Here is a 16,199-nt window from a genome sequence, read left to right as displayed (position 1 = left end):
TGTTAAAGCTGTTAAACAAGTGGTATCACTAGCGTTAACTACTAAAAGTTCGTCATTCTACTTAATGCTGTTCATTCCAACACATTCCACCTATTGGCAAATTCAACATAATTCATTTTACATTATCTAAGTGCTGAAATGGACCTGATTTATTGCAATCCCTCAGATACTCCCGCACCTACTCCTCTGATAGCAGTGGGTCAAGTAAAGGGAGTGCAAGTCTTGTGCAGCTCAGGCCTCACCAGTGCCTGGTAGTGCTCGCTGGGCTCCTTTCTTTTCAGCAGCACTCTAACCTAAAGAGAAGAGTATGTGTCAAGCTTTCATCCACTTAATGCTCGCTGCAGTTTGCATTCCATTGCAGTTTAGTACACACAGCTACTTCAAGTCCAAGCAGATATTGTTGGTCTTTAAGAGGTAGAGAGTAAAAGCGAGTGGAGGAAGGTGAGCGGGAGTGCTGCGGGGTCAAGAAGGTCGGGAATTCATTATGTGAAGGTTTTCTGTTGGTCTCGAGAGGTCACAACTTGACGTTTGAATCAACTGGTGGGAAGAAGCTGTGCTGCATGTTGTCAGCTCTTGTCTTTGTGCTTCTCACACCTTCTGGTAGTGACAAAAGCTGATAGACTGGGCGTGAGCACAAGAGATGCTTTCAGTGCAACAACCCTGCTGCTGCTATCAGGCGACTGAGCGACTTGTTTGTGTGAGAAGCTGTTTGTTTCAGACAACGCCACTAAAAGCTGATGTGCAAATATCAGATTTTCAAAATTTTGTAACCATTTTTGCAACAGACCTAGAAAGCAGGCAGTTTATACATTGCAAACACGTGGAGGAAGGAGTAGTTCCAGTTCTAATAGATAAATCAAGCATGAGCTTGTTCCAGTGTCTCCTGTAACACATTGGCTATGCCTTAAAGATGTTTTCTCACAGATTGTCCTGCAGCTGCATCACTGGGTTTATTAGCAGAGTGGGCGAATCATGTCCCCCGAAGAATTCTTCTCACGCTTGCGCTGACAGGCGTTGGATGTCACTGAGATGTAACCTGGATGGGAATGTTGGATGTGTGGGTGTACAAAAGTGTGTGCAAGGCAGTATAACACTGTGGGTTCTTGTATGCATGTGTTGGCACATAACAGTGTTTGTGTACTCTTCGGCTTGTCACATTTGTAAGGCGGTCGCCTTGATTTTGAAGATTGGAGTTTGTACTGTCCGGAAATCATCATCGAGCTCTACAAAACAAGCAAATGCATTGTTTCTTCCATTAGGATTGTCCACCATGACTCAAAAGTGTATCTCAACATATTATGTCAGAGAGCTTCCATTAAAATGTAAGTTGGTATGAATGTAACCTATCAAAGATTTAATGTGATAAGGCCAAAGGACTGGTGCGTTATCCAAGTCAGTTAGTCAACAGAAACAAGCCATTCATCTGAATGACTTACGGCTCTTCGTTCTTACAGTCTTTTGAGTTGTGAAGGATTGAGAAGCTTTTAGATGAATTTAATGAGCTTAAATCACAAGAAACACAGAAGCATGGAAATCTGATTTGGTGTTAATAATTAATGCCACTGACGCCCAGTAGCCAGCACTTGTTAGGAAATACAGATGACGGCAAATCTCCAGCTGCAAGTCAGTTACATGTGATATGTCTTGAAAGGATCTCGACTCAGTTATATTCAAGCCCGACTGCTCGTTTTCCAGGATGTTTCACTGCTTATCAATTGTTCACGGACCAAATTGCAGTGATTCCTTTCCAGCAGTGTGCAACAACAGCTGGACAAACTGTAGACCTGCATTGAGACGTCTGTCATCTGTCACTCCGTATTCATTGTTCTGTTGTTCGCTTTTTTGCTTGCCAGGTGCTTTATCTTGCTAGGAAAACTGTGAATATTGTGAATGAAGTAATTCATAAGTAAACAGTGGAATTTCTTTCGTCGTGTGTGTGTGTGTGTGTGTGTGTGTGTGTGTGTGTGTGTGTGTGTGTGTGTGTGTGTGTGTGTGTGTGTGTGTGTGTGTGTGTGTGTGTGTGTGTGTGTGTGTGTGTGTGTGTGTGTGTGTGTGTGTGTCTGTGTGTCTGTGTGTGTTATTTATGTGCATGTACTTGTGCATGCCTGTTTTTTCAGGCATGACCCTGGTTTCCATTTATCTCCATGTGAATTCGACACAAGTTACTGAAGCAAGGAAAGCAAGTCAGTGGCCGATGGCCTCTGGGTGGGGTGTAGTTCAAAGAATTACAGAGTCTGTCAAGACCTTTATCTCTGGGGGGTGGTAACTTTTAACACCACAGACGTGTCTCGACTCCAAGACTTGGAGTAAAGGTCATATTGGCTTTCTGAACTTAAATGCAGTAGGATAGTGAGAAAGCAAACTCGGAGGTACTTCTCAAATCCCTCCAACATGCAGACGGGCTGACTGCCTCGAACAACCGTCGCTTTGCAAGTTAGCTTTAGGATACGATGCACTCATCCATCAAAGGGGCACACTGATTTTGTGAAGGTTTTTGTTTTGCCCAGATGGCATGCACAATGTCCAGATGATACCCCATCCCAAGGGACTGGGAAGCAGGAGATGATCACAATAATGGTTGGCTGGTCGGCACCACGGAAAAGAATTTGGCTAGTCAGCAGTTTCCTTTTGAAAATGCCCCAGGATTGTTGTTGTAAGGGTGTTCAGTCAGGGGAGAGAGGATTTAAGGGGATAGATGTAGTTATTTATTAGCTGGAGCCATTTAACTGAGTAAAACTACCATGACAGAGTTGGGTGGAAATAGGAACTGGCAGGCCATGCCAACTGGAAATGCCAGGGGTGGCTTCTTGCCAGAGTCATTTCTGAACTTATAGCCAAAGTCTGGACTGTGAGGATGCTGAAACGGTGAGAGCAGAGATAATAAACCCACACCGTGCTCCAGCCGGGCTGGCACTGTGAACTTTTATCAAGATGATCAGATATGAGAGCGGCGGGCTGAGCAATGTGTGTGTCGTCTCGCTGTGTGAAATGTGTCTGTTTGGTGTTCTGCAAGAGTACTTTTTTTTTTTTTCCCCCTTTCAATTTATGGGTTTCTGTGGGCTTGATAACATTGTCATGAGGGAATATAGTGAGGAAATCTAAATCCTGCAAGGCTGTTATTATGTAGTCTATCGTAGTTTAAAAAGCAGAAACATTTCTATTCCTGGTTTGCATACCATCATATTTGGGATAAATCAGTGGTTTTCAAAGTGAGGCCGGGCTTCTCTTGGGAGTCAGCTAAAGGTTTCAGCTGTAGGAGACGTCTAGGGGTCAAATGTATGATAAAACTACAGCTATTTTAGGTTACATTTTCAGAAATGAATTGGTTTTAAGTGTCATGTAGCCAAATTCAAATTAGAAAATTAGCATTAAGGTGGTTGCTAAATGGCAGATTATGTGAAGTTCTTACAGATATTTTAAATTAAAAGCATCTAACCATGACAACAAGGACAATTGTACTCCCGTTTTTTATGGATTCCAACTTAACTATGTTTGGTCACAGGCTGACCAGCTGACTGCTTTTAATATGCAACTTATTTTTTTTTTTCGAACAAAGACTTAACTCATGCTCAGAATTTAGAATTTGAATAAAGTTTCTCCTTGAAGTGCCCTTAGGCCCAGTGTTGCCTGTTTAGTTACACTCCCACCATTGTTTTATTGAAGCAACTCATCTTCAGGACTGCTTTTCACAGAGAACATGACATAATGTGTAAGTCGTTCCTGATTAAACGGCAGGGAGCCAGCTCGAACCGTCTTGTCATGGTGCGCTGGATTTTTTTTTCTTTTAGGGCGACAGAGTTTATGGCATACTTTGACAGATTTGTGTCAATCTGACTTCAGCTGCTTTTCCTGGCTCTTGCAGATTTGTTCTTCAGTGTTTGTGCGCACTTGTGTGCATAGACTTTTGTGGGTCATTGCAGTCAGCTGTGAATATCTGGAGCCAAGTTTCACATTAAGATGGGACAAACATACAAACAGCAAATTGTGTAATTTATCGGCGCAATGACCTCAGCGCCTTGTGTTTTTATGAACTTTTGTTTGCATTTAAATGCTTGAGATGGCCTCTAAGAGATAATAAATGGCAAAAGTAAACATATCACAATGCCCTACATCCTGCCTCGGCTTTTGTTTTCCCTCCACCCTTCCAGGGCCCATGTATAGCGCTGGGTGTAACCTTTCTCGGTGGAGACTTCAACCCCTATAAATCTCTCCTTGTATTTGCTGCAGGTGACTCAGGCCTCCAAGGTGTGGGGAGAGGTCCCTCTGCCAGAAGATTTGGAGGCGGAGAAAGATGTCCTGGCCTCTCAGAGTTTACTAGATGATGACGAGGACTTCGCTGCTGACGAGGCTTCAGGAGGTGGGCTTGGGAAACTTCAAACCACAGCGACAGCTGCCCTAAATTCATGGGGGTTGTGCTTTTCATCATGCATTCCTTAGGTTGTTAACTCAATCCAAAGCAGAAAATGAGGAAATGTTTCTGGGAGATACAGTACATACCAAAATAAATTTAAAAAAATCACACATGAAATGGTAACTATTAGGAACCTCTGAAGTTGTGTCGAACTCATTTTAGTTGAGGAGCTACTGTAGTGAAACTTTTATCATGAGTGAGGAAGATGATTAAAATGACAACATAATGATGTTTAAAGGATCACAGCTCCAAATTGTTTATTGAATTCTTAAATAAGGAGGAGTTCATCTATTCACAAAAAAACCCCTTCTTCTTTTTAATATAATTTACAAAGAAAAATATACACAATTTAAGATTATTCCATTTTTAGCAATGCTACCTGGCACAAATACAGTGAAATGTCCAAAGAAACATCTCCTTCATATACTTGCCAGAAGGCACGTTTTATCGCTTAAAATTTTTGTTGCAAATAAAAATGCAACAAATTAATCAACTTTGTCCTTTTTTCAGCAGAAACATATTTTTATATGCTTGCTACACTTGCTAAAACAATTCAGAGAAAAAAAATGGAAATTTTTTTGGGGTGATTTCAATTATTGTTAAAAAAACCCAACACATTGCGTTGTCATCCCACAGGATGCGTTGGACCTGCGGTCTGTGTGTATGTTTGACACCCGTGATTTAGAGAAATGTGGCTATACTGCAGGTTTAACGTGCTACTTGCTGACATTGAATCTAAACATGGACCACTTTCCTTTCCCTCTGTGTCTCTGTCCATAGACCTGCCCAGTGGAGAGGACGATGGGAGTGCACCGTGGCCTCCAGTCTCCGAGAGCACAAGTAAGGGACCAGAAAGTTTAGTGACTCCAACAGTTTCCTGTGACAGATTTTGTTTACGTATGGAAGAAGATCACACAACTCTTTAAAGCTCCCCCATCTGTGACTCTGACATCAATGGCGACGTGTTTGTGTGTGTGTGTGTGTGTGTACATTTGCGCATAATGTCTGTCTGCGCCTGAGTGATGATACCTTCACATCCTGCTACACCCTCTCCTTCTCCTCCTCTTCCTCCCTCGCCAGCTTGCCAGAGTCTGGTCATAACACAGGGCTTCAGCTTTGTCTTTGAGACATAAACGTCTCCTCTGTGCTTTCATCCTTTTAACCAATGGTGGAGGTGACAGCACAATAAGATACATAAAAGCGTGATGAACAATAAAGGCTGCGGCAGCGTTCCTCAGCGCCATTTTTTTTCATGAAGACATGAACCCACTTTATCACCGTGCACACTGTAGCAGAGTAAAACTAATTCAAACAACCTTTTAAGATATGCACGGTTGCCTCACACGTTACTCATGCTTTTGTTCTTGTCTTATTTTTTTCATAGTTTGCTTCATCCGAATATTTATTATCCAGCACCAAAACAACTAAGAGTTACTATCAATTGACCTTCTCTCGAGATATTTCTCTATGTTATCTGAAAAGTGCTGCAACAAAGATCCCCGAAGATTGGTAACTCCTGACACTGGTGCTGAATTCATCCTTGGCACGCAAGGTTAACTGGACTCCTGCTGACGATATCCGTGATTTACACTCTTTAATGGCATGTCGTGCATCCTACACATTAGTGCTGAATTGTGCATCAGTCATACTCTGCTTTAGAGACTTGGTTGATACACAGGGGGAAAAAAAAGAAACTATCATCCAAATCTTCATGCATGAGCTTTTCTAAACATTATGGATGCAGGTAATATTACTAAAGTTCAGTTGTAACAAGAAAATAAAGCAGACAAACAAAAAGATAGCTACGAATAAGTGTGACTCAGTGGTAGAGCACGAGCCTGCAGAACAAGAATTCAGTTCTCTTTGCCTCGTAATGTATTCACAGTCAATAAAGGATATACTTGCACATCATGTAAGAAGTCTTACCACTTGGGGCTGTATGGTGGCGTAGTGGTTAGCACTCTGGCTTCACAGTGAGGTATCCCCTGTGTATATGCTTTTCTGTGCCGGGACTGCGCGTCCTTCACGTGCTTGCTCGGCTTTTCTGCAGAGACTCCGGTTTTCTCCCACAGTCCAAAAACACGTTTGAAGTTAATTGGTTCCTGTAGAAATGTCTGGAGGTGTGAATGTGAGTTTATGCCTAGTTGTCTGTCTCTCTGTTTTTACCCTGTGATGGACTGGTGACACTGTCCACAGAGCACGCTGCCTTCACAGATAGTCAGGATAGTTGCAACAGCAAAACATTAAAACACTTTAAAACTATAGAATGATAATGTATATGTTTGAGTGAGTTTTTAAAAGTGGACAAAGATGTCGCCTAATTGCCTCTTGCAGGTTAGTCCAGAGCATCAAAGCCCTGACAATTAATCCAGTTCTTGGAATCGTTAACAGGGAGCGGCTCAAGGAATTGAGCCTGTCCCATCCTGCCCTTAAAAGTGATGATTAAATACCTATATTCTGCTAAGTAAGTGTAGCCATTGAAGAAAAGCCAAACTCTTGTTTCATCTTCACTTTTATTGTTAGTCGTGATCAGTCTGGCAGTGACTGGATTAACCGGTGTTTGGATAACTTGGATTTACTGATTATAATTACTAAAAGCATACAAGGAGTTACAGTAAGTTGAAACAGAAGTTCCAAGGTAAGATTAGGGTATAAGTCTTAAAGAGAGATATAACTTAAGATTATCTTACAATTTCTTATGTATGGTTACCAGAAAATTGTGACTTTTGAAACCATTTAAATAGATCCTACAACATATGCATGAGTATTTGCAGTTGAATATTCTCTCATACATTGGTTGGATATTGGTTTTGGCCGAGGTCTGCGGTCTCAAACACCCTTCTAATTTAGTTTGTAGCTCTGATGTCACCATGGTTAGATTCGGTCATTTGCTTGTACAGAGATACTTTGCTTCATCTCTGTCTTTAAAAATAACACCAAGTCTTTAGCTTCTTCCCTGCCAGTGTCACCGTCAATATTCTGTTCCTGTGACTGAAAATGGAAACTAAAACAACAATGCTGATTATTCTTACTTGTGGTCCTCACATTAATCCATTTAGACCTGAGGTAACATCTGTGTCTGTCGCTTTGGGATTGTCGGGAAGATTAATGTACCTCTCTTGAATTTTTTGTTTTTTTTCATAAATCACACGCTTTCCAGTTGTTGGTCTGTAAAACAATGCCAGCTTTAAAACACACCAGTCGCCGTGTCAACAGGAAAAACACAACTTGGCCAGCTGAATGTATATCATTCTTTTTTTTACAAAAGTAGAAAAGCAATGCAGTTTCCAGTTGATGGTTGTCATGTAAACATTTTAACATGTTCAACGTCATACTTACTCAGTGTCCAAAGAAGAAGTACAAGATCATACTGATGCGGCGGTTTGCAGGGACGCAGCAGCTCAGTGCTTTCACTCCCTCACTTAGTTCCACTGTGCTGGTGACAGTGACAATTAAAGCTTTTCCATTCTGTTATTTATATTGTGCAATCCTTCCCCCTGTAGAAAATGCAGTTACCTCAGCTCCCCCATAACTCCATCCTTATTAAAAACGAAGGCTTTGTCTCAGCTGCTGATTCTTAGTTCAGCCTTGGTGCTCAAGGCCTTGACAAGTTCGTGGAGCTGATTACGTCATGGCACTATGTTTGTTTTGGTAGCAGCATTGCCAGTTGACATCAGAGCTGAGGCATATAGCATCATGTGCCTCGCTCACAGAAATAGCACTGCTGTGAGGCCTTGCTGACTCTGTCCAGTTCAAGCTACTGCATGGCTGATGTTAATTTTTTTGGTGTTGAAAGCCATTGTGACATTTTAGACCGTTTTTAACACACACCTATGAGGGAACTGATATATTGTGGCCAAAGACTGGGAAAGACATTTCTGGAAGAAAGTGTACTTTTTCTCCTATAAATAAGGCTTTGCAGATCATTTCCAGTGGTTGAGTTTCAAACTGCTGCGGCAAGTTTGAAGTTGGTCTCTCTCAGCCAAACACTGGTGAGAACTTAGTGTGGGACTCAAGTCAGGTTACCAGATGAGCATGTGAGAAAATAATGAAAGTCTTAAAGTACAAAGCCAGTTTGAAGGGATGGGGAAATATTTTCCATTAATGTGCTCACATTTTCTGGTGTGACACAAGTCTTACAAACATTTTCTTTTGCTCTGGTTTATTGTCTCAGTTTCCACAAACTTCTGGCTTTTGTGTCCACTTAAAGGTCAGCATCGCTTTAATGTGGCAGTTAAAAAGGAGTTTGAGATTATGCAAGCAATTCTTTAACATATTGCCTGATCCCAAAGGTGGTTCGATATTTGCATTCAGCTCAGTATATTTATGATTCCGTGGCTGAATAAGGCAGACTGGTTCCATATATAGATCTGAGCAAAACAGCTCTGGGAAGGAAATTCAGTTTCCTGCTAAATACATTGCTGAGTGTCTCTGTCCTGTTGGCTGTTCAAACAGTAATCCCAAGCCTCTGTCTTCCTTCCTGCTCTACAGCTGTAAAGTGGGAGACCTAGGTGCCACAGATGCCCCCATTATGCTTTGCATCCTGTTGTGTGACTCTTTGCTGTGGCTTAAGGAATTCCCATTTTCCTTTGTCTAAGACATGCTCAATAAATCTGTGCAGAACATCTGGAATTCAAATGGTCATTGTGATGAGTCTATTTCAAGCTCTCTTTTGTCCATTATTCTTGCCTGTTCCTCCGCTAATCATAGTCTGCAATCTTCTCCAGAGATATGAACGTTGTGACCCGTGTCCTCCTGACCTTTCATCTTGACCTCCACACTCAAGAGCTCCAAAGAGATTTCTGGCAGACAAATCCAGCTTATCTCATCTGTGAGAGCCTTCTCTTGTTCCACAATCGTCACTGCAGTCGACTTCATTCACCAGAGATATTAGCCACTTTGCATGGAAACTGCACAAACAAAGGTTAACATGTCCACTTGCGAGTGATGATTGGTGAGGGACTACTGGGGTTAGGCTCTTCCCATTACTAACTTTGGCATGGATGCTTGAGATTTTCTATTTGTAGACATAAGCAACACTGAGAACTCAACAAATAAGACTAATATACATATGTGTATATATAATGTCTGAATTTGAACAGCCACATTATACAGTGATGCCATTACTTTTGATAATCACAAATTAGTAATTGGTTTACTAGTTACAATTAAAAAAGGTTACAGTGGGCTTATCACTGTTTTCTTTTGTTGCACTTAAAGAAAAAGGTGAAAAGCTGTTTCCTCTACTTGTTGTCAGTTCATAAATCAGTATCTTCCAAGAAGTAACATCAAGATTATGGATTATCTTCTTCCAACTATCTCAATCTATCATTATACTAACCCACACACTGCTTACAAGTCATCCAATGTGTCTCAGTACTACAGTAATACAGATATGTACACAGGAAACTTTGATTAGATATTTACGTATTGTAAGAGGCATTTCCCAAATAACTTGTTAGAGTTTCTTTGTAGTAACTAAAACTTAACTGCACTTATTTTAGCGTGGATATAGTATGTATAACAATGCAAAATACTAAATGAATGTAAAAGACCACATAAAAAAGTGCTGTGCATTTGAGAAATCACAAAAATGCTTAAAATTCATCTGTAAAGAGTAGTGTTCTCACAGTTTGTCCACCAGGGAGTGATCATATCCTTAAGTCAAAATTTGAATTCTCAAGTGTTCAATAAATTCTTCTTTGTAACTGCTTATTAATTATTACTTAGAGTACAATGTTTTAAACACACAAAGCCTGTATTGTCATCCTGTGTGAATCTCAGTGACACCTGTCATTTATTGTTGTTAGCGTGTCGTTTTATTATAGCAAGTAATGTAAGCGGGATATTTTTACTTTCTCGCCTTATCTATGTTGTTTATATCAATCTCAGTCTGCAGTAAGGACTTACGCTCAACCGCTAAAGCTGAAAGGAGCATTGTTAGTTCTCTTCTGTATGCTTTTGGGTGATGTATTCACTATGATGATCTGCCGGGGCATTATAGCTCAGTGAATACAAGCTTCTGTTTGCACACTTGACCTAGACTAGGTTAGCCAGGATTGGGGGGGTTGGCCTGCAAATGTTAAGGTGCTTCCTGAATAGGTCGTTATCAAAAACAACGTAATGGGGAACCACACTTGCTGGTAATTCTGACCTGTTAAAAAAACAAACATGTCTTTGGAGTTCAGTGTCAAGTTGAATTACCCAGATAAAACCCATGCCGTACCAGAGAGAATATGCAAACTCCACACAGACATGCCTGGGAACCCTTCAGCTGTGAGCCGACACTGTTTACCTCCAAAGAAAATGCAGATAGAATTTCAGGCTGAAGCTGTGAATGAGCCAACGTGCTTTTAATCTTTTTGAGCCTGTCAGTGATCCACTGCGATGCAGTCAGGTTGTTCCATGCCCACACAGCTTGTTTTTATTTCTAATCACAAATGGGGGCTAGCTGCAAAAACACAACCTAGGTTTGGACCCCTCCATTATCACAGGAAGACAGCAGATGGTCCAGCATAAGTGGACAATACATCAGGGTGATGTACCCTGTCGTGTCAGTTTGGCCCGGGCAGTGCACAGGCCACAGCCGGACCACCCACTCAGTTTGTCTGCCCACTCCATGAGAAATTACGTGTGTGTCGATGGCATGGTCGACGTGTGTGTGTTTGTTCTTGTGCGTTAGATACAAGGAACTCTCTTGAGGAGTTAAACAGAGAGACAAACGCTGGCAGCTGCAGTTATTTTTATGAAGTCTCTGTTGTTACAGCACAGGGGGCCGTGAACATGCTCACACACTGGCAGGAGAAACTCTGTTGTAATCAGATGGATTTTTTTTGTCCCCCATTTGTGGACAAGGAAGTTGTGGCAGAGCAAACAAAACATGGCTGATTTTGCTGGACACGTTTAAATATACTGTTGTCTGAAACTGTGTCAACTGTGAAAAGCTTGTGTCCTCCGGTCGCCGGTGTGACTGTGTTCAGTGCCTTTAGGAGACTCCTACTGAATGATCTTATTCATTGACTTGAATTGTGGCGCGTCACTTTGCCCCAGTATTCATTTTGTTATACCAATAACAAATGAGTTGCCTTGGAGAACTGGCCAGTGCCACACCTCTTTAGGAAAGAGATGTTCAATCATGGAGCACATGCAGCTGTTGTAATGATTTTGTTTTCCTCTCTAGTGTCAAGGACCGGCTTATCTATCTGTATTTTAATGACCTTAGAATTCATCTCTGCTTCAACATAAGATTAACCCTTTTGTGGCTGTGGTATTGTCAGAAAATGACTTAAAGTGGCTGTCCCTTTCTTCAACATAATTATGCCGAGAAGTGTGAGTGAATCTTGTCATCGCATGGTTGTTCTTTTGTACATCAAAACACATTCAAAACAGCTGTTTTTCTTTATTTATTCATAGATTGTATTATGTTCGAGATATTATAAACAGCCTGCAAGTTACGGCAAAGACAATATTTAAGCCAAATCCTGTCAACAGTGACAGGATAGGAGTTTAAGGGTTAATACCTCAATAAGAAAGATGGTTTATTGTATTACAAGACAAATACTGATGTAAAAGTTGTGGTTATTGGCTGGATACTCAATTGTCCTGTGGTTTTCCCAGATACAAGAGTTTATACGGATAAAGCTCCACAGTTGATCAGTGGTTTCCTGGTTGGACACGAGAGAGTATTCGTATCCAATAATTATCCTCCTGGGACTTGTTCAGCTCGCAGCTCTTTTGTTATGTTTTAAGCTTTTCACTCCACATCCCCCTGTTTCAAATGGAAAGGGGTATTTTCCTGAAGTCTCTTTCTGTCTTATTTGCTCTAATAGAAACAGCTTTGTTTTAAGCCATGTTCAGACTTGTGGTGTGGAGATGTCTGGTCTGGAAAAAAAAGTCAAAAGTTGACACTCTAGTTTTATTGTGCATCCCACGATCACTATTAACACGAGAGAGCAAAATGTAGAAAACAAAAGTCATCCTCACTAGCTGCTGTGATGTAAACTTGTGCAACTTCCACAACAATGGTTTTGCTGGGACAAATCCAACACACTGCATGTTGGGTTTTGGTGCAGTGGGATTTGTACCAGCAAAAGATTAACCAAAAGCTTATAGATGTACATATATATTAAAAGAAAAAAAAAACTAGTGTCAGGAAATATTTGTGGCTTGTCAATTTGAAATGCTGCAAGATTATGTTGTGGGATTTCACAACCTAGGCTCCTGGACCACCTTGGAAATGTGCCGATCACAGAATTTCCCTACTTGCCCCCCAATGCTTTGCCTGCTCTGTCGTTGCCAAAAGGTATTTTGCCCATGTCAGAGAAAACTAAAACAAGGCATTTTCTATAATCTAGAGCAGAATTGGGAGACTGATTATTGATTGACTCCTGCTTTAGTGTGTTGGTGAGCTGTGATATCCCCACTGCATTCACTCTCCAGCTGGCCAGCATTCAAACCGAATTAAAGGTAATTTATTAACAAAGTGAGACCTGTTTCTCAAAAGGAATGTCTGTTTGTTTGGTGCTCACCAGGATTTAATGGAAGTACTCACACTTCCACAAATGAACACAATAATGTAGAAGTTCCACCAGGGTTCGTCTAATGAGGCATTTACAAGTGAAAACAGCAAACATCAGCTTCTGTCTCCATGGAAACAGGAAAAACACAGCTTTTCTGTAATGTGCAGTACTGCACTTGTACGTTTCAGGTAATCAATAATCGTTCTGCAAACGTTTGAGTGTCTCCAATAAAGTGGACATTTGCAACACATTTCTCACATGCAGAATAAACTGAGTGGACCTATACAACGGCATCAATACTTGCATCTTATTGTTCTATCCGTGCATTGGTAGGTGGTTGTATTACCCCCCAAAAAACGAAACAAAAAAAGACCAACTAGTGGCCTGACAAGCAAACTGCAGCATTTCTTGTTCCGGTAGATCGTGACATGTTTCTTCATGTAGGCAGTGATTACAGGCTTTGTGAGGGCTTAATGGATTGTAGAGCTGGTGTCTACTTTTATAACTCTCATTCCCCTTCAATCTAGATGATTACATGATTACAAATATATCAGCAGACTTTATGTGATGGAATGCTTAGTTTGTGTTTCGATTTTGACATTTGAGGACTGCAGGATTTATTTCAGTGGTTTTCTGACGGCTCAAAATAGACCTAATAATAATTTTTGCATATTTTATTCGGATTCAGCTTTCCGGGATACCCAAAGACAACAGAAAGAAACAGATAGAGGAAAGAAAAAAAACATATTGCAAAACCACAGTAATCTCCGTGAGTTGGCAGGTTTGAACAGGTGGGTTTTCAGGTGGGAGTTAATGGTGGGCAGAAAGTCAATGTTTGCAATGTCTGTGTAGAGGGATTTCCAGAGAATTTCCCTTTTTCCTTGTTGGCTAAAGTTCTTCATGTACCTCCGTGATTTTCACTTGACTACAGTGCCTTGAAGAACCAATCAGCAAATCTGGAAAGAAATTTAGAGGGTCAACTTTGTCTGCAGCTTTTGTCTTGCTGAGAGACGTGCCAAGACTACAGTGATAGGATCACAAGCCTTGTGTTTTTGTATGTGCAGCTGTAAAACAGCTGGATGCCACAGACTCACTTGATCATGAAATAGCTGTTGTTTACCGCTGTCACTTCAAGTTTGTGGAGTGGAGTCTGGACTGGAGCACAGCCGTCTGTTTGGCTTGTGTAGTGTGAGCAGAGCGCAACATCAAATGCTTTAATTTTCTTTATTTGTTTACAAGACAGAATAGTCCAAGTTTTAATGAAACGGCATTAAACAGATTCTCCGCAATCCTGTAAACTTTGTGATTGGAATCTTTGAATCTGTCTTTTCAATAAAAAAAAAAAAAAGCCTCCCATGTTGGCATCTCACACCATGCCCCATGGAACATGTACATCCTATTTAGTGGAGGAATCATTTAATCATCGCAAAACAACGCCAGTGCCAGTGCAGAAGGCCAATCCAAGGCTAAAGCAACAGTTATAATGGTGCTCAGTTCTTCCATTTAAATGGGAAAACAGGATGCAGCTCCTCCCCGCTTTGCTGCAAAAGTCCCAGGGTGGATGTGTGTCAGACAGCGGGGATGTGAAGAGCAGTTACGCGTGTTTTGTTTTAGGAATATCCTCTTCATGCCGTCAGAGGAGGAGTCAGTTTTTGAAGTGAGGCCTTCTGATCTTTTCTCCTCCACGCTGCCATGCACGCAGACTTCCTCGTGTGTTTCCTGACAGGCTCGACTTTATCTCATTAATCACTGAAAACCGTGGGCTTGCAGCATCCACTGTCCTGTTTGGCTTGGCTGATCGCAGCTTGTGGACGGCAGTGATTGGCGACTGTTGATGACGGCTGACATTTCCAGCTTGACGATTTTATTTTCATTCTTTCTTTATACTTTGGCTGTTAAAAGTTTCACATTATTCTGAGCAACATTTCTTTTCTGGTTTCTTTGAGTACAGTATTCAAGGCAATTCTCTCTCTGATTGTCACTTTCTATTTTCTCTCCTTGCATTCAATCATTTCCTTTCTAACGTTCCTGAACCTTTCCGCACCTGCCTGGCGAACTCGTTCCTCCTCCCCGGTCCCCGTGTTGCTTTTCTTGTTTGATCCATGACCCCCGGCTCCTGTTTCTGCCCTGTCGACCTCTGCGTCACGTCTCTTCCTCCTGTTGCTTGCTTGCCGTTTCTCCTCGCCCCCCTCATTGCTTGCCATAGCACATTGGTTGGACTCTTCATATCTGGGGAACATACAGAGCCCAGTCGAGCCAGAATACAGTAAGTTCTTCCAGCACTTCTCTCTTTTCTAATATCGCAGTTTCTTTCCTTCTTTTTAATTGGGCCCCTCCTGTCACCTGCTCCGCTCCGCACCGCTCAGTTATGCACACTCACGTCCAAACACACTCTCGGATAACATTCCAACGAGGACTCGGCTTGGGCATGTAATATTTGAGTCCAGTGACTCTGTTTTTCCAAGTGTCTTACAGGCGTCTCCTGAAGATTTGTGATGGCAGGGGAAAATGATTGGGTTGTTCCATTGAGTAATATAGTTCACCACGCTCGAGTGACAACTCTTCCATGTCAAGTTCAAAACATAGTCGCAAAGGCATCTTGGAAATCATGCAAAAATGCTCCATGCTTTTAATTAGAAAGTCACTTTTTAATATCAACCACATGTTGGTGGATCGTCACAGCTGCAACACGAGTATGAAAAAGAGGCCTTCTTGCAGACAATGGTGGTTTTGATGCGTACATTGCAGGCTGTGGGAGTGCACAGTGGAGCAGGCTTAATAGCGAGGACAGAATATATTTTCCCAAGAGTTCCCCAGAGGGCAATGAGTGTACCTGGAGGCATAGTTTCTCGGCCGGTCACCAGGAAAAGGGTTAAGTGGCAGGGGGTCCTGTCTACATGAGTTAAGCTGAGATAGCGACGTTTGGGATTTGAACAATTTGCTCTGAAAACGAGAGAAAGAGACAAAGATGAGAGACCGAAAGACAGAGAGAGAAACAAAGTGAAGTTAAAAAAAAATGTTTTTAGGAGTTTTTCACTCAGTTATTAGCGCCTTGTGGTTTTGGGGCTTTTTCACATCGACTGGCGCTGGGCTGATGCCGTGGGCGCTGCCTTGAGGGTTGAAGGTCAAGCCCAGTGTGGCTGAGCTTTAAAGGCCAGACTGGGCTCGCTGCTCAATCAAGTCTTTGTCTTCTGTATAGGCCTCTATGTGTTCCGAGGGGGCCCATCGCACAAAGCTACCACAGTTCTACTGAACGGCTTTAATAGCTA

The 16,199-nt window shown here is 41.7% G+C and overlaps 1 protein-coding gene across 1 annotated transcript in view; it reads left to right on the top strand.

The window, feature by feature from the left end:
• Nucleotides 1-16,199, top strand: part of hspg2 (heparan sulfate proteoglycan 2) — a 105,327-nt gene that overhangs the window by 26,065 nt on the left and 63,063 nt on the right. Inside the window, exons 2-3 of the mRNA XM_080470539.1 lie at nucleotides 4,228-4,357; nucleotides 5,192-5,251. Coding sequence (XP_080326665.1) covers nucleotides 4,228-4,357; nucleotides 5,192-5,251 — 190 coding nt within the window. The remainder of the gene's footprint in view (nucleotides 1-4,227; nucleotides 4,358-5,191; nucleotides 5,252-16,199) is intronic.

Source organism: Lipophrys pholis (assembly GCF_963383615.2).
Source record: "Lipophrys pholis genome assembly, chromosome: 8".
Lineage (NCBI taxonomy): Eukaryota > Metazoa > Chordata > Actinopteri > Blenniiformes > Blenniidae > Lipophrys > Lipophrys pholis.
Note: the sequence above shows the minus strand (reverse complement) of the source record. Positions and strands in the feature narration are given on the sequence as shown.